The following is a 25,090-nucleotide window of genomic DNA, read 5'->3' as shown; positions in this document are numbered from 1 at the left end:
ATTTTAATTGTATTACATGCAAAATAATTGTCAAGTTCAATGCATGCTTGTGAATGCTCTGAAACCTTGAAATCTGCAGTAACACACTGTTTTAATTCAGCTCTTATTTCTAGTATTTTAAATTGAAATAAAAGACAATTTCATTAAGCAAATATAATCTTTTTTTTCATATCGAACACACAGTGATTCCTGAATCATGGTGTTAATTTCGGGGTTGGTGCTGTGCAGTGTGCTTTGGTTCTAATGAAATAAAATGTGCATGAGTCCATTTAAGCATGAACCTTATAGTGATTGCCCTTTTGCTTAAAGCAAGCATTTGCTCAAACACAATGTGAATTGAAGGCGAAATAGTTATAAACCAGTGGATTTGATACCTGTAAGCACTGATACTTGTGAGAGACCTTCTCACTTGTAATCATTTGAAGCTGTTCTCATAGGTCAAATTCTGACTTCAAGTAACATCTTCAGTTTTGGGGTGTTTCCCCACAGAAACAAAGGAAGGAGGGAGTCCTCATTCACATTTCTAACTGTGTCAGGTTGCATAATTAAAGATAATACTCTTCCCGATCTTTTATGCAAGTCACGTATTCATCATTAAGAAAAAAACATGAGCTTGAGATTATAGCATCTAATTTTATTCCACATTCTGAATCCTCCTGAATGCTTGCAAAACATTTCAGATGTGAAAACAAGTTTTAGGCATCTGACAGTCATATTGGCTATGCACCAAATGTGTGGTTTTAGTCTCCCTAATCCAGGGCACATAAGAAATGTTTTGATGTCCAGTGCAGATTTCAGGAGGAAAAATAATACAGTACATTTAAGCTTCCCTCTTTACCTTATTTACTAAATACAGTGTAATACAAGTTACAATCATGTAATAATTGCGTTGTGGAAAGTTCTACTGTAATATAATGTACACTTAAAATCCAGAGGTAAAAATTTACTCATCTAAAATTATTTCACTCTCAAAGAACAAGCAGTTTTGGCCAGCTGGGTGCACACTGGGTACGCAGATGGTAGGTTAATTTGTCTCTTCCACAGCTCATCAAACCCACTAAACAAAGGGAGCAGGCTTGAATTCTACTTTTTGTAGGCAGGTTAGAATAGGCTGCATCACCTATCCTATAGGAAGGACACTTGAACATACTTTGGCGTGCAAAGAAATTCATCAGACTCAGAAAAACTCTAAATGAAAAAAAGAAATAAAAATATTAATGAATGAAAAGGCACAACTTTCCTTCGTTCTTCAGAGGACTGTTGTGTTAAGTCTGTAGCCTGTGGTCAGCCAAATGCAGTGTTCCAGCCAGTTCTGGGTGTGCTAGAACCCATAGTGTCTGCAGTGAAATACTCTGTAAACTCTGTAAATGGTTCTTCTTCTAGCAATGACACACATATCTAGAGATGTGTTGCACACTAGAAACGAAACAATGAAATCCAGCCAGTAAATATATGCAAAATAATTTGCCTTTACAATAAGGAATACTTGTTGTTTACAATAAGTATTGCTTATAAGCTTAATGTTTGTAGCATTATTTGCGAATGGGTGGACATTGGGCTGGAATACTGAGGTTCAGAGATCAATGTCAGTGCTCCCCAGGAGATATTGACCTCAGCAAAGGGATGCAAGCTTCCAGTCTCCAAAAGCCTGGAAAACCTGGGAGATGTTGAGCATTTTGCCCATTCCCAGAAGCTGCTGAATCTTTGTCCCTCCAGAAGAGACATAAGAATTTATTGAACCTACAGAAGCCCCATCAGAATCAGGAGTCCTGAGGCTGGTATTGCCCAAGCCTTTTAGAAACAACAGGTATATTTGCAAATGTGGAGTGTGGACAGCTCCTCTAGTTGTGGAAATTCTTCACCCTTAATTTGAACATGAAATATTTAACAGGAAACAGATGCAATAAGACTTAATTCGGGTCCCGTTTGTCTCTGTTATTTCCAAATCCTGAATATTTTGTCACATCAGTGCAATTAGTCTCTACTAAGCCAGGGGTTAGTTTGTCATGATACACATATAAAAGTCAAGAATATATGTAAGCCTCAACTAATACTTCATCTTTATCTTCATATCCCAATTCATTATAGAATCCCTGTGTTCAGCCACAGATGTCTGAAATCTTGTTTGAGTGAAAGACAAGATTTCAGTGAATAAAAGAAAGAATTAAACGTTGGTACAATTTGAGAAAAACAATTTGAAATAAGGAAATGACTAATCCCATAGGAAATCAGGAAACTTAATTACAAAAAATAGTTGTCATTCATACTGCTTATCTGGATAACCAGAATTAGAAAAATGAAATATGAGGAGTTCTGCCCATACAGCTTCACTGGGTATTAAAATGTGACTACCTGTTCTGCTGGCTGCAGACAGAAAATTCCTTAGAATTGTCATCATGCATTTGGTATGTTGTCCAAAACTTCTTTCTGCATGAAGCTTCATATACTTCACAGTTTTTTCCCACACTGGGGAATTTTAAACAAGCATCCCTAATATGGAATCTTTTCAGATCAGATCTTTGCAATCAACAGAACAGGATGTCTGTTGCAGCCAGGAGTGCTTCCTCTATGAGGTCTGCATTTAAGGTTCCTCAGGCTGAAGTTCTTCTGGGGTTACAGCAAGAAGGTGGGTAATGGGAGGTGCTCTCTGAAAACGTAACGAAAACATGTAAAATCAAAACCTCTTAAAAAAAAGAAAAGGAATAGTGAAATTTGCATTGATGTGCTGTGTATATCAGTAATTTCTAGTATTATCTGTTCCTTCAAGAAATGATTTAGCTTTTATGTGGCAGCATTTTTCCCTCTAAAATAAAGAGACAAAGGCTGCAATTAAAGATACAACACTATAAATAAGCAAGCATAGAGCAGAGCAGTAAATAAAAGCCAGCACTGCAAAGACAAGTGATCTCTCAGACAGTGGGATGTCGGGCTCCATGAAGTCACTGCTACACGCCTCTTGGCAAAGTATGTCCCCTCTGCAACTGCAGCTGGAGACGTCTCAGAGATCTTCATCATGCACAGAAAATCGTGGAGATAATTGAGGTTCCTCCTAAGATGGACGTGTGTGTTTGCAGCGAGGACGAACTCAGGATTCTGGGAAGGCTTTTATGATGGATTCATAGGCAGGAGGCGGGGTTTGCGTGGAGTGGCAGATGCGGAGGTTGTTGTTAGACCAGTGGAATTCAGGTCGACTCAGGCTGTTGGTGGTGCTTCCCACAAGGGTTGTGGTGGTGTTTGTGGGAGTGAGGGTGATCAGCTGACTGTTCGTCTCCACGGGCAGGGGAGGACACTGCAGAAAAGGGTGGAAGGTGGATGCACGGAAGCTCGACTTCCTGGGGAAGGAGTTGGCCTGCTCCAAGGAGGCTTGCCGCTGGAAGGTGAGGCTGGCCAGGCTGAGGTTGCTCCGACGTTCGCAGCTGCTGTTGCGGTAAAATCCAGTCCTGCTGGCAGCGTGGCCATGGGAGGGAGGTCTGGACCGACGGCTGAAGGACGAGGGGCTCCCCTGGGAAATGTAGGCGCTAGCTCTGCGACGGGACAAGCAGGTGAAAAATGCCCAGATGATCCCTCCGATCACCAGTCCAATCACCATGGACACTGTGAAGGCTATTGTTATCTGCTCTGAAATACAGCAAAAATTAATGTCAAAGTTAATGAAGTCACTCTGAAGGATATTCCTGCAAGAAAATCAACTTAAAATTCCAGCCTCCTTAAAAGATGAACAGGCCCTTAGGTCGTTGCGACACATGAACTTCACAACACAAACACAGCAGTTGAGGGTGCTCTTACTATACAGCATTTTGATGTTTTGTGCGGCTTTTGTGTGGGTTTTTTGTTTGTGTTGGTTTGGTTTCTGGGGTTTTGGGAGGTTTTTTTCTTGTTTTTTTGGTTTTGTTTTGGTTTGGTTTGGTTTTTTTGCTTGCTTGTTTAATTTGCATAATTCAACAACATGCAGAAAATAATGTATTTAACATCAGTTTCCATACCAAGGAAAGGAAAGTCTTTAGCCTTTCCCATAATCAGCCACCCACCAGCTCCAAGTGTTATAAAACTGCCAAGTATTTTCTTCTCTGAGAAATAGGAGGTGTGGATTTAAGCAGGCTTGTCCTGGTTATAGACCTTTACATTCTGTGTGTAGGTGTTTGCAAATTCACCAGTTAAAACAGTGATGTACCTTCTGCCATGTTCTTAGTGGAGTAAGCCCTGTATTTATTACAACATGAGAACACTTCCCAGCCTTTTACTGCTGAGTAACAGATCGTTTAAATCCTCACAGTAATTAATGTAAATGACTACATCCTAAATTATTATGGTCAGAGATAACCATTCGTAATACTAAATCTCTTGAATATTTCCTATCTCCAATGCCCAGTTTAAAGATGGATTAATCTGCCATTAAGAAAAGTAAATTTCCAGCTCTTTTAGAAATGTTTTCAAGGGCTACAAGATCACAAAAAAAAAACCCCAGGTAAACAAAACCCATGGCTAGGATTGTTTCCTCTCCCACATGGTTTCACAGGATGGAGAGACATGATTCTTCCTGGTGTATTTCTAAGAAAACAATAGTTACTTCAGAAAACTTCACGCAGTTTGCAGGTGAACACCAGCATTATTGCTGTTGTAAAAAGTTCCAAGATATATTTGTAATCCTGGATAAGGCCTGAAATGAATGCAAAACCTTTATAGATCCTCTCAAAATTCGAGAAGGGCTTGGATCTAAAACAAGAAGGAACACTATGTTGACAACTGCTGGAGCAAAGAGGGAATAAGCAAAAAATATCCATGGGGCACCTTGCAAAATGTTTGTTCTGTCTGTACTGTTCTATCATATTTGTGATAGATTTGTGAAGCATTTTTGTGAAAAAGGAAATTGTATTCATTAGATAGAGAAATGCAACTCCTAGAGCATACTGAAGAGCAGGCCCAATAACACTGTGCCAGACAGAAGGTATTAACTCCAGGACTGGGATGCAGACATTAGAGGCCTGAGAAGGCAAGATGAGACTAGGCTCAGAATTTTCTAGCAGCCACTAAAGAGTTTCCCCTGAATTTATGGTGCTGTACAAACTGTCATTCCCAAACCCCAGAGTAATGACAGTGAATCTGAGTTGTGGGACTCGGCCAAAGCAGGTGCTGAGTATGCAAGGAGAGTGAGTGGCCTGAGTGATAGCTATGCAGAGCAGCCAGCACAACATCAGGAGGGAGGAGAGGTGCCAGGCAGAGCCAGCAGGACTGACTTGCAGACAGAGGGACCCCAGTACTGGCACCCTGGAACAGATTCTTTTAAGTCAGCCTTAAACTTAGGACAGGTCACTTCAGGAAAGGGGAAAGAAACATTAGCTTTGCTTCCAGTAGAAGAAATGTAAATGTTTATTGGTTAATTGCACTTTAAGAGGTAGTCATTATTATCTTTCCTATCTACCTTCTTACTTTTTTCCCTTCAGGGAAAAATTGCCAGTGATGTGATTCATATTTGGAAGGCTTACAATCCTATTGTTCCTGGCCTGTAACCTCTGCTTTCAGGTAGGCTTATAACATTATCCTTTTCAAACAAAGACTGGCAAGGATAATGCATTGGATGTTGATGCAGGGGACTGCTCCCTCTCAGGAACACTTTGTCCTTTCATTCCGTTATGGATCAGACTTGACCCTAAAAGACAAATTTTCTTTAAGCTATCATTCTACAACTCAGAAACTTTTGACTGGGCACACTAAAGATAAATAGTGACTGCCCAGTCTCCTTTCTGCAAGAACCCACAGGCAGCATCCTGCACTTGGCTTCAGATCACTTATAAGCAGCCTTCTTCTCACAAGCCCAGTGTGATTCTGCCCTTTGTAAAACATCTTTAGAGACGCAGGGGGACTTAATGTGCCCCTTTTGGTCAAGAATAGCTTATTATTCCATTTTCAGAGATTTAATACATTCTGTTACTGCAAGTTCCCACTCATACTCCCAAAGGTGGGAAGGGAGAGCCGAAACTTGGTGACCTCCAGTTGAATAAATCCCAGAGGGAGTCCTGAGGACAGCACTTCCCACACACTACTGCTGTCCCTGCGTGGCTATGGGAAAGTGGCACAAGAATTAATCTTTTCTTGTGCTCATTTCTTCTGCACTTCAGCTCAAGTGCTAGTTGGGTTATATTTGAGGCTGCCAAGGAATCCCCAGGCCCAGGGCTCTGTGCTGCCTGCCACCAGATATCCCTGCAACTCTTTGGGCTCTCAGCTGGCAAAGGGCATCTCCACAGGCTCAGCAGCCTCCAGCGCAAGCAGAAGCACAGCAAGCAGCACAAGTGTACCTGGCTCTGGGGTTGCCATGCACCATGGTGAGGATTTGTCCCTGCATCCCTCAAGCCATAATTTTCACCACCTGCGCAATCTAACCAGAGTTTCACACTGTTAAAAGCAGATAAGGGAATTGACAAAAGTATTGAGTGCAGCTCTTCAGTCCTTCCCACGTGCTGTTCACCTGTGCTGGAGGTACAGCACAGACAATTATCCCTTTGGATAAAGGCGTCATTTTCTTTAACTTGTTTAGTTCTTTCATTTCTCGATCTCCATATATGATGGAAAAATCGAGGGACAAATTATACCCTGATGAAGCTCAGCTGGGTTTACACTGACTGTTTCAGTTGCCGGGACTCCATATGCTCTCTTTTCCATTTGGACCTACATTTAACCCCCTTGGTTCTTATTACAGAAGTATCACTAGACCCATTGGTTACAGACATTTCATTTTTTCTCTTCCCAAAATCTCACTGACTTCAGTTGGAACTGTGGGTCACACTAATGGGCCAAACTTGTTCTTTGCTTACTCCCTGCAGAGGATGAATTTCACAGAAATGTAATTCAGTTCTAAAACCTTATATTGTAGAATCGTAAATCTATGCCCATTGATTTCCTCTTTAGAATGTCTAGAAATCATAGCCCTGAGGTACATTTGAGAAAATATTATCAAACAGAGAAAAAATATCAAAGGCAGAGTGGGACTTTCTGCACATGATATTTTGGGTGGAACTGCTGGCCTGCACCAAATTGGTTTTCTCTTCCTTAATCTGGGCAGTGCCGGAGCAGAACTAGCCTTCCAGGGAGTCAGAGTGACTGACACAAAGTGTCTCCCAAGGGGCCATTGTAACATCTTAGGGTTTCCTGAGAGCTGTGCCTGTCGTTCTGTCTTCTGCTTTTAAGGAAAACAGTAAAAAGAAAGATCTGGGGATAAGTTAGGGATGCTGCTAATTACAACAACTACCCAGGGCCCAGTCCCCTAAATATGTTTTGATCTGTATGTTTCTCAGGCTGCTCACACTGCCTGCTTTATTTGATTATGCCATAACAGAAAAGATTAGGTACCTCACCTCAGTCAATTCTCCACTCTCACCTCTAACACCAGCCTAGGTGAAGAACAAAGGTTTTTATCAACAGTGCAGGACAGACTTTGAGGTACTAAGCCAGAAATGAAAGGCTAAGGTGAAAAAGCAACTGCATATCTTAGCCACTTTACCTTTCTATCTGCAGAACTTCCAACATGACCATGTGAAAAAGGTTAGAATTTCAGAACCCACAGTATCACCCATAGCTTCTAAATGTTACCCCCAGATCTGAACATCAAGTCAGCACATTTGTCAGCCCAGCATCTATACAGATCAGGCAATTTCTTTTGAAGTCTCTCCATTCTCTCCTCTCTAGTTTCTACCTGCAGTGTTAGGGAAATGTGGTGCTAGAGGTTTGTACAGGGGATTATTGCATCTACTGTGCAAAACTTTTTCTTGGTCATTGAAGCTTTCTTTAAGAATTTCATTACTCTCTATGAACTGTATATATGAAGTGATTGCATATATCCTATCAAATTGATAACCTCTTGGCAAGTGCCTATTGCAGAATCCACACTGGAGAAATTTAGACATGTTATTAGTAACATGTGATGATAGACTGGCTAGTAAGATGATTTTCCTAGCACTTGGCCTGAAAAGATTTTTTTCCCTTCTGGCCTGGACATCTGAAGCAGGGTTAACCAAATGGGGCCCATACCAATCAGTAAGCCTTCTCAGAAGTGTACCATGTTCTTTTCTTCCTCACTTTGGAGTATACCTCACCAAAAAATAGCAACACAATCATAGATGCATCAGTCCCTAAAAGACCCAAAATCTTCATAAAATCGATTTTCTTTATGTGATAGAGTATCCTGCTTCTATCATGTAGGCTTGCAGACATGCTAGGACAAACTCTTACTTCTGTGAGTTTCATTTTTTTTTTCATTTTTATCAACCATCCCTTTGAATTCAAAACACATTTGTGTTGGGGATTCATTTTCCCAAGGAATCTCTATCTTGCCCTCAGCTCTGGCTGCAATGAGCTGCAATGGGATTTTGTTCCTCAACCTCAGGAAATTCTTGGGACTTATATATTTCCTATACCCTTATGGTAAGTTCCCCAAGGTGTAAAATTAAGGTGGGCACAGGATCTTCCTTCCCCTATGCTCACTAATATATAATTTGGAAAACTTTACAGCTGGCCACAGTAGCACCTTTCAAAATCATTTAAGCAGCACCTTCAATGAGAGCATCTCAGAGAATGAACCAGGGTGGGGTGGAGGAAGATGGGAGAAAGTACTGAATGCAAGGGAAAGAGAAATGGAAAAACATCTTTTAGTCAAGTTGTGATCACATATGATGAATTAGAATTGTATCTTTGCCAGTATTTGCTAATAAAGCTAACACAGCTAATAAAGCTAATAAAGAACCACTCAGCTTTCCAAGCATCTGTTCTGCTCATTTTATTGTTAAGCACAAGAAGTCAGAAAACACCCACAGGTTGAGCTGATACCTCCACTCCTGATTTTGTTTCTAGTGAGTGACTTCCAAATATTGTTTTAGAGCTGTTAATTTTTTTTGTTGTTATTGTTATTGCATTGTTCCTATTTTATTCCAAGAGTAATAATTAAGCAGTTGTCTTGGTTTTGGCCAGCACAGAGATAATTTTTCCACACAGCCATTAGGGGGCAGAGCCTGGAGCTGTGTGGGCACTCTGAGGTGGTATTCCTCATAGGGTGGAAATAAGGAACTCTCAATTCCAGGAAGAAGGATGTGGCTTCAGGTGGGACAAAATGCGTGGCAGGTTGGGGACCTGTTGGTTCATTGTCTCTAGATCATGCCATGTCACACTGAGGTTTTTTGGGTTTTTTACATATAAATCACCCACTTTTTGTATACATTTGTTATTACTATTGCTGGTGTTGTTGTTTGTTTTCTTATCTCATTACTGTTTCCAGTAAATTGTTCTTATCTCAACCCATAATTTTCACCATTTTGTACATCCAGTTCTCAGCTCCACCCCTGGGGAAGAAATTGGAGGGGGAAGGTGCTGGAGAGTGAGTGAACAGAGTCTGGTTTGGGAGAGCCTTGGGGGGTGAGTGGGGCACTAAAGTGAGGAGTACCATTCCTAGACCACAATGGAAGTTTTATTTTAAAGTTATTAGAAGTGGTAAGGTAGCTTGTCACCCAGGGACAGCATTTTTCAGCATTTAAACTCAACATTCTATAGAGACATTTTACTTACACTGTATTAGAGCAAGACTGTTCGTTTACTTAAACATCTGAGAGTAATTTTCCTATTTTTCTTTTTTTCCACCTGCCACAAACTAGCATGAGACATTGTGCATCTGACATGCAACTTTTATTCCATGTGGACTCACTCCAGCAAGCTCAGAGGCAAAACACACAAGCTCATTGATTTCAGCTGTATTAGCAACAAGAAGTATCAGCACATGCCACTGTGACATATAGAGGAACAGTTATTTTTATACTTTAAAACAAAATTTTAGAGTTTTAAATTTATTTCCATTCTATTTCCTGCCTTCTCACATTTTTGCTAGCTCTCTCTCCTTTATGTGATGTCATAAGCCAGTTACTCCAACCTTGTTTAAGTTGGTAAGCATTCCTCTCCCTACACGCACACACATCTGCACAAACAACTTCAGCTTGCCTTGACCCAAAGATGGAAAGCCCTGATAACTAGTAGAGGGTTTTATCCCAAACATGAAAAAATCAGCTCAGCCTCTTTTTGCTGAGATGATCTTTCCCCAAAATGAAATCTCGGTGACAAAGGCTGGTATAAAACGCATACAAACCAGTACGGGAATTCACGCCGTACACATCCATTGCACAGCTTAGTATAGAGCACCAGCTAGTGTACTAAAGCATGAATTGCATTCTACATATTACAGTTCCATTAACCTGAGAGACAATAGTTCAGACACTATTTTTGTGGAGTTTCAGTGTCTCAGGTTTCAAGGGAGGTTCAGCTAAGCCACTGGGAGATGATAACACAGTGTAAAACCTGTGTAAAACCAGACTGGAGCAGAGTTTGAACAAACTCATAGCAACTTCCTGACAGCTAGAGTGTTAAGGACACCTCCCTGTCTGACCATCCAGGAGCCACTCTGCCAGTCACACTGGCACCACCACAGCTGGAACAGAAGCCCTTCTGCAGCTACACCCCCTAACCCACACAGTCAGACCAGGTTTCCTTACCAGCTCAACCCCTGGCATAGCAGAGTCTCTGATGTCTAGACCCTAAAAATAATTTATTCACGGTGCAATAACTAAATAACTGCTTGAGTTGGTGCCTCCAAGAAGGGACCCAGAACAAAGGAACCTCTAGGCTTTTATCCCCTCACAGTCCAAGGGGGGGAAAATCTGGGGTGCTTGGCTCCTGCTGTCTCTGAGCATCCAAGTGTCCGGTCCCCTGGCAGGGCCAGCGGTCCCTAGGCCCTTTTATTTGCAAAGGGTCAGTAGGTCATGGGCTTTTGCCTTGGGCTCAGCCTCCTGCCCTCCAGAACACAAGCTGGCCCTGTACCCCGAGCTACCTGCACTGAATGGATTCCTCAACAATAGCAAATGTACATCTCTAAGCCGAACAGGCTACAGCAACTCATCCTCATGCATCCCAGGCAGTGAGTTTGAAAATGAGGTATACCTGGGGCCCAAAGAGCCACCACTTTTTCCCACCACAGAGGGTTTGAAGCAATTAGCAACGCTAAAATTTTATGCAGGTTCTACCAGCTCCAAGAAATCATTTTAAAGCTGGGGTTAGTATCACTAGCCAATTCCTTTGTTACTGTTAGCATGCTGAGCTCAAAAAAGCAATTTCTTTAAATCTGACTAGTGTTGATATTACTATCTTCCCAACTGCCACTAATTGTTTTAGCAAAACAGCCTCTCATTAATCATTTGTAGGCAGCCCATGATTCAGTTGGCTGGATGAATCAGTTTCTGTGTAATATCAACCAGCTGTGATCTTAGTCATGGCAAAACTTCAAGAAACTTCACACATGACTCTTGTAAGATGGCTGAGAGTGACAGGCTACAGCACAAGGTGGTTCTGGTAGTTGTGATGTCCAGAAAACAAAATCTGTAGGGGAAAATAAACTGAAAGAAAAGCAGACTGTGCAGGACTTAAGAACTAATAAGTGAGATAGAGTTGCTGCCAGAAATATCAGAGCTCTGCATTCAGACACAAAATTGCTAAAGGGATGTTTAATTCAGCCTGTGCTACTGCAAGATTCTTTTCTACAGCAACAGAGAGTAATTCTCCCACTTCACCTAACAACAGGGTGATGTTTTTATGTCCACAGCAGATAAAATAAGTGCTGGGTTTAAAATAAAGCAAAGGAAACCAAAAATCTGTTTCTATCTATGAGGACAGGTAAGAACTAGAATAGATAATCCAGGCATGTAGTGCATCCACCCCCAGTAAAGATTTTAAAAAGCAACATCAGTCAAGGGTTGTAATATAGTTAATCCCGTCTTGAAAAAAGAAGGTAAAACAAACGACAGCTCAAGGTCCATACTGACGCAGTTTTGGGCAGTTTCTAAGAATTTCTCCCATCAGGTAAGCAAATAGACACCAGAAGCATAGGAAAGATTATTAATTAAATGACAAGTTAAAAAAAAAAAAAAAAAAAGAATAAAAAAAGAGGGCAATCGGTGCTTTTGGATTAATACTCCTTTTGAAATTCGGGGGGCTGGTTATTCATCACAGGGTTAACATCACAAATGAGAAACCTATCTAGGAACAAGATTGCCCTCTGCTGGAAACTGATGCTGGAAATCGAAACTCTACAGAAACCACCTTCATTCTAGTAAAATAGGGAGCCAGAGAAAGCTATCGAGAAACATTCTGATGGAAGATTACGGAGACGTTCACAGTACCTCCAAAACAGAAAAATTCTGAATCGCATCAGCATAAATACTTAGGACTAGCATTTTGCAGAGGCTTTGACAAACAAACTAAGGCACAGCAAAAGTGTTAAGAAGTTTAAAGACGTAAAACTTACACAGTTTTCTACCTTGATGCAAATATCTGTGATCATGGAGGAGCAGAAGGCTCAGTCTGTTCTCAAACTCATATTTCTTGACATCTGCAGTTATATCAAAAATTATCTTCATGGACCAGAATACATTTGCTTTGATTACTAATACCATAATTCATTGTGATAAAAAGCCAGAGGATTGGAATATGCCATCTCAATATCCCACAAACCAACTCAGAGTTAATGATGTTCCCTTGATATTACTGGCAGTTGATTTTTACTGGAATAACAAATAAAGACTAATTGTAAAAATCAGAAGGAAACATCTAAGATAGAGATGTCAGCATGTTTAATTTAATGCCTTTGGCACAACTATGTGAAACAAAGCAAAGATTCCTTCAGGCATACTTTGTTACCATGTGGTTTCATTGCGATTCCTAATGCATAACAAAAGAAGTAATAAGATTTCATTTCTGCATATACAGAGAGCAATCCTCTGGCCAGGCATTCTTACCCACCTCACTAAAGCAGAGCTCAGCTATACAGCCTCTGCATAAAGCTAAACCAAACACTAAATCCCAGTCTGACACAGTGTTATATGATATTATACTTATTAATAAATTGATAAAAATAATTTATACGTTAGGATAAGTAATCTCATATATGAACAGACCTTAAAATTAATCAGAATTTTCTAAAATGATTAAAAGTGAGGATGAAATACTGAAACCCACAGCATACATTTAAGAAAGCAGAAGACATCCAGAGGTAGAACAAGGATTTGAAGGGGTTATTGGGAAGAATGTGTGAGGTGAGGAATATGTAGAAAACATACCCAGTCCCACCACAGTAATTCTGTTGTCTGTACCTGGCCCAGATACAGATGGAGCTCGTTCTTACTTTAAGATCCCACAAAAGCCAGGAAGTATACTGGAAGCCCAAGTCTTATAAGAATATAGAGAGGAATTATTTAGGAGATTCAGAGTGAGAAAGCACTCTCTGAGTGCCTTGAGACACTAGCTGTACTGGTAAGGAAAGGAGCATCTCAGCCTTCCCAGTGCATCCTATACACCGTGGCTCCCAACGCAGCGCTTGCAGTAAGTGCTGAAAGCTCCGCACATCCCTCTGAGTCTCAAGAGTCTCTTGCTACCCCCTGAGAGGCAAGACCCTGTTTCTGCTCTTATCTTTTGCCAGTGCAGTGTCTCTCCCTCGCCCCCTGCAACCTGCTCATCTGTTTCCCTGTTTCCCAAGAGAAGAGCAATCTCCCTTTTATAGTTTGATAACTCTTACTCTCCACTTTAAATGCACATCATGTACTTAGCAAGGTATTGGAAGGCAACCCTTCCTTTGGCAGACAGGTTGGAACTGGATGATCTTTAAATTCCCTGCCAATCCAAACCACTCTATGATTCTATGATTAACATAGATAAAATTAATGAAAGGTGTGCAGCATAGTGTCTTGGCAGAAGCTGAAGGAAATCTACTGAGGCTCGAAACTGTGAAGTTTTTCCAAAAGAGTCCTTTCTCACTCATAACATACTGCTTTTGAAATACTGCCACAGTGTGTTCTGCTGACAGTCTAACTTCTGAATTGCTTGTTAAAAAATAGTCATTGAAAATACTGTTTACTGTTCTATTTACAATCTCATCCTTTTTTGAGATTGCGAAAACAAGGACCTTCTTCAGGTGAAAATTTAAAAATATGTACAAAGTTGAAGAATGGAGAGATGTTTGTGAACTTTGCTGAATACTTTTCTAAAGTATCCAACAAACAAGTACTCAAGAAGCAGGAATAGTGATCCGTATTTTTTTATTTCACTACAGTAATACCTGACCTACATCCAGTAATGCAAAAAAAAAAATCTCCTGCTGCATGTCTTCCTCTGGAAACAGGTGTAATAGTGAGCAATTTGAGAGAACAGAATTATGTTGATATATATATGTGGTAGTACTGTACTCTTCAGTTAGTTACCTGAAGTTCAAAAAATGATCTTTCTTTATCCTGGTGCTTTCTGGGTGAACATCAATCTTTTTGGGAGATTGCACCATATATCAGTGTGGGCTAGAAGATCCAATTAAGCGGCAGTCATAAAAAAATCTGTGCAACCACAAGCTAATAAATGCTGACATAATTTCTAAATGAATGGGTCACTGATCTGGAGTATTAGTCAACTCCTCTTGACCCAGGACAAATGATCCAGGCTGGCGACTCAGTATGAAGTGGGATGTTGGTGCTTGTCTCATATGAGCCAGTGGTGTCTGGGAGTCTGTATTTGCACCAGGCTGGCCCAGGTCCTGCTTGCCCAGAGATTCCTACACTTTTCAATTAACAGAGCCATCAATGGCTTCCTCCTTTACTTATATTTTTCCTGCATAACTTATGTACTTCCCAAAGAAGACACATGTTTGCTTGGTTGATTCATCTCCCACTACCCTGGATGATGGAGAGATGGTATTGATGTAACATAATTTTTAAAAGCAAAAGTTTTAAATTTAACAGATGCCACTCAAATGGCCAAACATGTCATAAATGTATGTTAGGATGCTGGATTGTGAATGCAAATGTCCGAAACAGGGAATTAATTTTCTTCTGCAAATAAGATGCCAGAGAAGCAAGGCAGAGGCCTCTGGTAAGAAACAGAAACTTCAGTGGCTCTTTCCTTTAGAAAGCATTTGTCAGAGTCCAAAGTACATATACATTATATTAAACTAATTTTTTTCTCCCCCATTTATTTTGCTGAAAACTTCCCAGATGTTATTTCATAGCAATGCTGTATACATTTGTATCTTTGATGGAGTTTCAGCTGAGGTCATTTAACAGATAAATTTTAAAATATGATTGTCTCATTTTCAATACGTGAAAATCAAATTAATGTCTTTCCTGCCTCTTCAAGTAAAAGGGAATAAATCATATTAGAAGAATAATTTAGGATTGCTTGTTGCAAAATTCAGTACAGTAAGTACAATAAGTTTCAAAATTTGAATAAGACATTTTTGTATATGAAGCTTCTACCTTGAAGAGCAGGGGAAAATGATATTGTTGATAAATGTTGATAGTCTTTTCTGATTATTTTTTAATTTTCTTTTATTTTTTTCCAGACAAAAGGATTTGGCTATGAAATGAAATAATCTTACTAAGAAAAAAGATTCAGTCATGAGCCTTGATTTGCCTTCTGCTCCTGTTTGTTTTTTTTAATTTTGGACATTTCATTCCCTCTCCATGCTTCAGATTAATCTTCTGTCTAAGAGAGTTGGTACCACACACTTGGCTCACAAAGATTTTAACAAATGTTATAAACTCATTTAACTCCTGTTTAAAATAAATTACAATGGTAAAATGGGAAGCTGTGTATAAATACAGAGCATTTTCCTTGAGTAAGTTCTGCAAGAAGAACTGCAGCAGAGCCATGGCACTCACAGTGTGCTGAGACCAGTGAGTATGAACACCACTAGGCTTTAGCAGGTGACCATGCAGCTTCAGGGTGTTTTTTCTGGGGAGAACACAGACCCCTAAACTGCTGTGGTTATGTGACACTTTCGTATGCCAAAACATTCCCTGGTGTAGTGCTTGAAAGAAGAAATATACTTTGTTTCCTATGGACCAGATTTCTGCAATTGGTGGATAAAGAATGATGCTTCTGGCAGCTCAGGTAACAATGAGAAGCACCCTTTAATTAGTCAATAACGTAGGTGTAATTGTTAAAATGTGTGTTTGATTATTATTTCAATAGTATCCTGAAAAAACTTTTTATTTCCTTTGTACTGCCTCAGATTTGTGTCCTTCCTGCTAAAGATGGTGAAGCACTGAATATATCAGTGGATGTATAGTGGGGTGGGTAAAGCAGAAAAGCAGTAATTAGGATGCCACAAAACACAGCCTGAGGATGACAGACTCACTTTAAAAGAATAATTCATATACAAGGAAGAAATTGTGCTCCAAATAGACAGAATGCAAGAATAAGTCAGGTCTCTTCTCTTTGTGACATAGCTTGTTGCTTTCATCCAACTACAGTAATAATACTCTTTTCTTTGTGCTTGCCAGAATAAGGGCAAAGAAAAAAATAAGTTCCTCATTAGTATCTACTTTTATCTCTCTGTCAGGCTTGCACATAAGATCTTGGAATGCATTTACATATTAACTTTTTCAGTCAGCCTCTCTCAGTCAGACTTTCTGAATATCTGACTATTGTTATTCTCCCCTTCGCTTCAGTAATGGAAATGAAAACTTTCATGTGTTCATCAAATCTTTTACCTAACTGATAGAAAAACAGCATAATGATATTAAATTTGGGATAGTTTGATAATTCTCCCCCTCCAGAAGACAGTATAAGATTTATGAAGCAAAAGGACATGGCCACTCCAACAAAGAGTATTGCCATGTGCATAAGAAATCCAACTGGAAAGCTGCATAGATCAGCTTTTCCCAAACACAGCTGAGGGGGAACAGAAACATGGGATATCTTGAAGATGAGAAGGGGAAGATGAGAAATGCCTTCCTTTTAAATTACATAAGACATCATGGATTTATTTCTTTTTTTGATATGAAAATATTTCTGGAGGACTTCAGATGAGGAGCCAGGGACCTTGAGTGTTACAAAAGAATAAGATTCTATAATGCTGGCACTGCAGAGTTGATGTTCAAATGCAGCTGCTGCTATTGCTAATGCCTCACCATCACATGCCATCTTTTATCTTCCTTCAGTTAAACCCACACCCTTGTTGCCATTGCTTTCAGTATCACCACTATTTATATGACAGCTGTGTCCTCTTTGAGTCACTGGCCCAGGCTGCTCCACTGAGTCTTGTGACACAAGACTCAAGTCAGCTCAGGGGAAGTGGAAAGGGGAAGATCTTCTGGCGATAGATAGGACACTAAAGTCTTCCTTGTAGAGAACTTACCAGATTCAAGTAGAGGAAAGGTGGCGTGTGTGGGTCTCACTTGCCCTAGAATGTTCAAATTATGTGGCATACTTAAATCAGCTTCAGACTACTTATCTCTTGGGAAGTGATTTAGTTATGTGGCTTTTTCTATATATCTATCACAGGACTGTCATGCAGATCAGGATCACATCTGAAGTGGAAAAGAAAGCAACTGAAATATCTGTAGCTCTGGAAGCCATGCAGCGAAAGTTGCTCTGATGCTGCCGGGCCTGTGAGTATGCACAATCCTACAGCCTTTTCCAAGAGGGAGAAATAAAGTTTGTCTCAGTTCTTATATGGGTGAAGCTGAGTTTTACCAATGCCAACATTATTTGGTTTTGTCTGTGTTCTCAGGGTCTGTCTGACATCCCTGTATGTGACATTTATAACAAAAGCAAAACTGGCCCCTGTTCCAAAAACTCCACTGAGATGTATGGGATTTTCATAGTCCTGATTTCTGCAAATTCACTGTGCAAGGACATTGCTATTGCTCTTCATCCATATGAACAAGGTTACTCATTCAAGGTAAATACTTGGTGAAGTAATCTGGAAATATGGCTTCACTACTAAATTTGTGGCATCATTTCACTGAGGAGCAGGAAGAACATGTAGGTTCTCTAGGTTTAAAGCTAGTAATAAGAAGGGAAACATTTCAATGATGAAATATTAAAATAAAGATTTCATTGTCTTTCATAGTGTTGTTTAAATGCATCATATTTCATATCTGTGTTGTACATCTCCTCAGATAAATCTACTTTTTTGCAGAAAACTTGCAAAGCCAGAGATGTCTTTCTGTCTGACCATGTGCCATATTTTACCTCATTACCTTTCTCTTGAGAACATTCTTATGAAGAAACACAGGGAAATTATCTCTGATTTTCAAATAGGGACATGAAATACGCTGATACCATCTATTTTCTCTACCAGAAACTCACTCTCTACTTCTTTCTTCACTATACCTTACTTTAGGTCTCTGTTTTCTGAAGAGTACCTATTATTTTGGAGAGTCCTATTGATTTGGGTAAGCACTGTAAGAAATTATTCCCTAAAACACTACAACAGGAATGTATGATGAGGTTGAAAGAAAGTATTTTGTCTCTCCCAGTCTCTGTTCTTCCATTGGGGCTGCTTCCAACAACAGGAGCCTGTAAAATCTGAAGTCATCTGACTCCACTACAATAATCTCAGAAGGAAGAAGCTCATTTTTTTCACATCCCATTTCAAACTTTTGTAGGCATCAGTGATATAACCCAAGGACTCTGAAGAAAAAGCTTTTATCTCCTGTGAAAAAATTTATTCCTTGTGCAATGAATTCCTTATGATGTGTGATATCTTGTCAAATACTGCACTTTTAAAATTACTGGGTGCTTTCCAAACCACAGAGAATTGACAAAACAAAACAGACAAACTGCAAGGAAAAACTCTGGGTGACACAGTGTCTGCAATCACCTTGCTCTATTTTGGCTCATTGCCATGAATTAAAATACCAGGAAAAATGCACACACTGGGATAATTTTTAAAAGAAAGAAAAGATAGAAGAATAAGAGAAGAATATAACAATACAGGAAATACAGCATTGAGGTTGATAGATCACCTGAATCCAAAGCTCTATTTTTGTTGTGTTTTCCTCCCGCTTTTTTCCACTTCAACCCTGAAGGTTTTCTCTACTAAGAAAAAAAACCTTCAGTCATCTGCCAATCATCTACAAGTGTTTCTGTGTCACAACTTTACTTCCCCCTTTCTGCCAGGAAAGGAGTTGCATTGTCAGCTCACTGAGATCCTCTGCCCTGTAAGCAATGCCAGCAGTACCAGGATGAAGGCTCTCTGGGTGACTCTGGTGCCAAGATGCTGGTCCTTTTCAGTCACCAGACTAGGAGCAGTAGTGGCCTGTAAGAAGATACCACTGCCACATTTGCTGTGAAGTGCTCCACAGCTAGGTCCAAACTGCAGTCTTTCTGTGCCCACACCTCCAGCAGGACAGCTGAGGCAGGTCCCAGAGCCTTTTGTTGCTGCTAAAGTATGAATGGAAATTGTACAAAGTATAGGGACAGGGGAAAGGGAATGAGGGGAGAGCACCCAGTGGGTGTGCTGGAAGTGGGCTGACACAGATATCTGAGTGAAAGCCAAGAGGCTTGACCTGGCTCATTCACAGGCCACCACACATGCTTCTTTTCCTACTTGCAGAGAACAGGATCTCTTGCTTGTGCTTCTATTCTGCCACTCCTGAAGGATCCCAGAAGGGGAGTCATGCCCCATTGCTACCCAGGCTGGACTTGTCAGTGCCCAGCAGCTGTGATATTGATTGTGTCAGTGCTGCCCTTCACCAGCATTGCTCCAGTGCATAAAGAGAATGAGGCACAGCCCTTAGCCACCATTGCTGCTACACCAGGAACATGATAAACACAGCACCAGGCATTAGAATACACTCATCCCTAGTGCCGAGGTTTTTTCAGCAGAACACATAGTCTGACTTCTTTCCAACAAACAGACACATTTTAGTGATAAGAAGACCAGTGGGTTGAGGGAGAGACTAGGCAAAATCTGGTATATTTAAAAGCATAGGTGTATTTGTACCTTGTGAAGCCAAGCAATAATGCCTATAGTATGTTCCAAGCTGTTTTCAATCCTAAAATGCTGGAAGCCAGCTTATATATGGCATTATTTCCCCACACCAAACAAATAACACCCTGTATTCTGATTCAAGAAAAGAAAGATTGTCCATAAAGCTTTTAAGTTAGTAGATTTTAAGGTTGCATTTTTAAATAGACACTTCAGTAAAACTGGACTGAAGGGTAGTCTAGGGATCTAAGTTAATATTGATTAAAATCTGCTTACACTTTTCCTGTCTACTGCTGTCACATTGATCAAATGTACTATTTAAATTAAATTTAGTGATCTGAAATTATATTGCTATCTATGCTGACAAAATAGGATTGTCTTGAAGATATTTATTTTATTTACTTGTGTGCAACTGAAAATGCTTTTAGGAATTACAAGAAATGCACTCCTGGTTTAAGTGGAAACATCTTTGCTCCCACCATTATCTTATAAATCAAAATGATCTCAAGAAAGACTATATTAAAACAGTAAAAAGTGAGATTATTAGTTGATAAATGGCTATCAAACCTTGAATTTCTGACTCAGATATTATTAAGCCTCCTTTCGAAACTAGTAATAAAAAATATAATCCAGGCTCTCTGTTTACAGTTACAATGTGGTATCAGCAGTGCTGAAGCTCAGCAGGGATTGGCTTTAAGTGCTTCTCTTCTTACCTCCTCCAAAGTATCATACTATGGATTCCCACTGCAAAGGAGGGTGGGCAAGAGTCACCTAGCTTCCACAGAAGCTGGCACCTAGCAGAAATGAGCTCCTGCATCCTGGCAGTAGCTCAGACAACTTATCTGAAACAGACATGGATAGCTACAAATACTTTGTGAAACGTCTGTAGTAGGAAAAAGCTCTAGCCAAGCCAGAGCCAGGATTAAAATTTTTTGCTTATGACACATTACACACAGTGGGCGTTTGCTGACAGGGCCAGGAGTTCTATCATAAACTCATTAATTTAAAACAGAAGAAGAGTTTAATGTTTTTCTTTTCCTTTGTTTTCCTCCACTGCATAATTTAGCATTCCAAAAATACTGCAGATTGATGATGGTGACATCTGAATTCAAAGAAGAATTCCTGCAAGGTCTACAGCTAAGTCATTACAGTTATTGACTCTCCAGTCTGTCACTGATTTTAAACAGACCTTGAGAAAAAATGAGTACTGATCCTTTTTTAATATTATCATTTATTAAGATCTTTGAATGAGAGAAAGGGTTTAGACTACTTAAACAACTCACACAGAATGACTTATATTGAGGTGTTTATATCTTGTTTTTCTCTACACAGCTTGCTTAAAGCACAATTCCACTGGCCTGGAGCCATTGTAAAAAGACTTATATGTGCTCACACATTAGTAAGCAGAGGACACCTTAGTTTGTTCATTGTTCTAAAATTCTTAGAGTCACTTTTAAGAAGCTATTGTGTGAAGTTATCACTGAAAACTGGACAACTATAGAAAACAGGATGCCTGTATATTTTCCAGCATAGGGAACCAGCTGTAAGACAATGGATGGTTTATAAAACTGTAAGAGATTAAACATCATCATGAACAGTTGCTTTGACTATTTTTACAGCACTGATTTCTCTCTCACAAACTTAGTCCCTTCTCAGAAAACCTTTGCACATATGTTGAAGTTTACACTTTGGCTTAGTCCATGGAAGATGCTGAGAAGTCACACAAGCAAGGAGAAGGAATGTATCATGGTAATGTAGTAACATTCACAGTACTGCATGGTGGATGGCTCAGAAAACAGCCTGTAAGCCATGTCCTAAAAAATCATTTCCAAGTCCTGCATTCTTATTTAAGAACTAAATTTTATTTATATCTTTTATGTGAGGTTTTATTTTTACCTCAAGTCATGTATCTCCACGATGTCAGGAAATACACTTCTATCATTTTAAGTGATGTTTCCACAGAGTGAGCTTATGTCAGTCATCATCTTACACTATACAGCGACCCTTCCTATTCTATCATACATAATATACCTACAGGAAACAAAGAGAAAATTGTATTATCTCCTCTAAAGTCTATCAGAAAAGCAAGAGAAATCTGAGAGGGAACTTCCTCTTGAAGGACCATGCAAGCTCCACACAAAAATCTAATTTCTGAGGTTCATCTGCTGTCAGACCCTAAGCAGATGGGATGTGATCAGGGCTGGGTACAGTGTCAGAGAAGCCAGGTGAGCAATGAGGACAAAAGCAGGTGCTGGCCCTTTCAGCAATAAGTCTGCTAAGGTGTGTCCTGCTCTGGGTTGTCAAATGCAGCAAGTTTTTATTGTGAAAGAGACATTTTAGAATTACATCTGTCTTCACTGTAAAAAAATGATTGTTGTTCTTCAGAGTCCAGCACACAACCTCCAGAGAAAAGACTCTGAAACAGTAATGAGGGTAATTTTTCCTCAGTTAATCTGTAATTGTTTATCAAAGATGTTGAGTATCAGTACTCCTTAGCCCAAGAGACAAAAGTTAGGTGAGTCTCTCATGGTCTCTCAGTTGGAAAAGATATGTGTCACTGAAGGAAGCCTAGATGACATTCAACAGATTCTTGTTCCTTATGACAGGAAAGAAAAGGGACTTCTTTCCATCCTCTTGTATGTTTGTTTTTTTTTTTCCACCCTTTTCCTGGGGCACTTCTGTGCAACTGAAGTTGTATTTCGCTGAGGCATGTTATTTTTTAGTTTTAAATAGTGTTCAGATTCTTGGAGGGATCATTGCTCAATAGCAATTATACAATAGAGAAAACCAGATACATGATTCATTCTAAGATAATTGCTCATAAGTGTTAATATTAAACATAGCAAGCAATAGACCCTTTTGGAGGTAAAGATTTTCCACAGAAAATTCCACAGAATCCTTTAAGATAAATCAATTAATCTAATTACCCTGAATGAATTTCAGTATAAAATGTACTTTCACCTCATACTATACATTTCAGTTTATGAATTATTCCCAGATTTGGGTGAAAGAAAACAGCCATAATAGATAATAATCTAAATACACATTGAGGAAAAAAATAAGGAAAATCTCACCATGCGGCAGCACAACAAATTACAAATAACTTTTCATTCTGGAGGAATAAGAGTTTATTCCAAATGTTGAAACACATTTAGCCTTTGCTATCCCATTTTCATCCATAGATGAAACAGATCATGTCTGCTGTGTAGATATATTCATTAAGCAGTTGAGGATGTCTACGGGATTTGACTATTGACTGAAGTCAACAGACACCTTTTCAAATGACTGCAGTAATGAACATTTTGAAACAATCAATTTTGCCCTGGAAGCTTCTGTTGTCTTCATTCATTTAAAAACACGATAAAACTTTGTCAAAGAAACATTTGGAAAACAGTCTTATCACTGCAGGAAATACAAAACCTATTCATTACTCTTTGTATCCAACATGAGGATTGAAAGTATATAGAGGTACTTTTTAAGGCAATCAACAACAAATATCTGCATCTACATTAGCAATAATCTGGAAAAAAAAATAATCAATATCCTTACCCCAAAACTTTGGTGGCCATGTGATTGGAGGAAAAGTACTGTTCTTATCCATAACATCCAAATAGCAAACACAGATTGCTACGTCCACAGAGGAGCAATAGTTTTCTTAATGTTTAAGATTTTGCACTAGAAGCAAAGCTTTTGTGCTGCCACAGAACTGTGTTGTTTGCCTGAAAGGAAATGGATGTATCACATTTCCTGCTTGTGGACTCGAATTAGTAAGTGCTTGCCTTATCTTGGAACACCACACGGTTCCCGAGACAGGGAAGTAGTTTCCTTCTCGTCATTTCCTCAGCCACAGCAAATGGACTCAGAACAATACCAAGTTACCTCCTTCTCTGAAAGTTTTTGAACTCCTGAGATAGAGAGAAGAAAATTCCTTTCTCTTTCCTTTAAGGATTTTCTATGCTGGAGACATTCTTTCAACATCCAAAAAGCAATCGTATATGGTGGGAATTTTCAATAAGAATGAAATAAGAAAGAAATGCATCAAGAGGTTTTTAATGGACACCAATTCTTTAGGATATTAATTTAGTGTAGAGGATGGTTAAGTATTCACCATTGTTCCTTGGCTGGTTTGAGGAACTAGATGGGCCTGACAGTGTAACTGTAATTTTTTTCCTTTCCACACTCCAATCTGAAATACGAGTTCCCTGGAACACAAACAGACTTTGAGCTAATTGCTTGGACACATTTAATACAATGCAGTGTTAATTCCCCAATGGAATGGTAGGTACTGCTGCTATATATAACATACAGCAATAACAACATAGCTACAAGAGAAAATAGCCAGGATGTTTAATGACATAGACCTAGAATCAATGGAGAATCAATGGACATGGATAAAATATATGACTTTGTAGAACTGAGTTTTAACTATTTTCTTAAACATTCTGCAGTGAATGGAAACCTCTGTTCTCTGAAAAGGTGTATGAGGGTTTTCTTTCCCTTATATTATAAACCCCCAAACAAGCCCAACCTCAGAATTAGCTATATTTATTTTTCACAATAAATATTTAGAATCTCCTAAATTTAGGACTATTCCAATCTTAAGATTTGGATGTGGCATAATTTTAAGGCTGAACCTTTTCTGTTATGGTTCAGTTCTCTTTTGTTTTTAAAAATACTGAGTAAAGACACCCTGATGGTTAATGGAAATGTAGTTTTCAAAGCTTGTGCTTAAAATGGCATATCAAATACTGGGCTAAGAACCTAAATTAAAAAGATCTGATTTTCAGATGACTGTGAACAAGATACAACTTCATAACAAATTCTGTGGTTATTTAGTTTCAGTTGGGACACTGATACCAGAATACATGCTAAAAATATACAAAATAAATTGTTCTTGACTAGGGTTAGATTTGTGCTCTAAGAGCATATGGAAATAAACCAAAACTGAATAATTGTAAGCTCTAAAATGAGGGAATTAAATTATTTCCGTTTACTGACTACATCTATTGAGATGATCATTGTAAAAAAGAATTGAACACAACCTAGTTGAAAAGCATCTGAGTTCAGAAATGAACATGTGTACAAATAATTGCACATTACACATAATCAAGGGTACTAAATACAAACCTTTGTGGAAAAGTCGACAGCGCTGAGAAATAGGAGAGTTTCTGCCTTGACAGAGTGTTCCAAGATGGGTGTTTTCTTGCTTTCCTCAGAAACAAGAACATGATATGGGCAATTATCAGAAGCAGATCAGAGAAACTGCACAACCTGAAGTCTTATTGTGCCACATACCCACAATGCCTA

At 39.3% G+C, this 25,090-nt stretch overlaps 1 protein-coding gene across 1 annotated transcript; it reads right to left on the bottom strand.

Moving 5' to 3' along the window:
- Positions 1-613: 613 nt before the first annotated feature.
- Positions 614-23,589, bottom strand: MYCT1 (MYC target 1). Its single transcript, XM_023923390.2, has 2 exons — positions 23,333-23,589; positions 614-3,618 (listed from the first exon to the last, which is right to left on the bottom strand). Exons 1-2 carry the CDS (start codon positions 23,382-23,384, stop codon positions 3,086-3,088), a joined length of 585 nt encoding a protein of 194 aa, XP_023779158.1. The 5' UTR covers positions 23,385-23,589; the 3' UTR covers positions 614-3,085.
- Positions 23,590-25,090: the final 1,501 nt, after the last annotated feature.

This window comes from Cyanistes caeruleus, chromosome 2 (assembly GCF_971803275.1).
Source record: "Cyanistes caeruleus chromosome 2, bCyaCae1.hap1.1, whole genome shotgun sequence".
In the NCBI taxonomy this organism is placed as follows: Eukaryota; Metazoa; Chordata; class Aves; order Passeriformes; family Paridae; genus Cyanistes; species Cyanistes caeruleus.
This window is presented reverse-complemented; position numbering and strand designations above follow the sequence as displayed.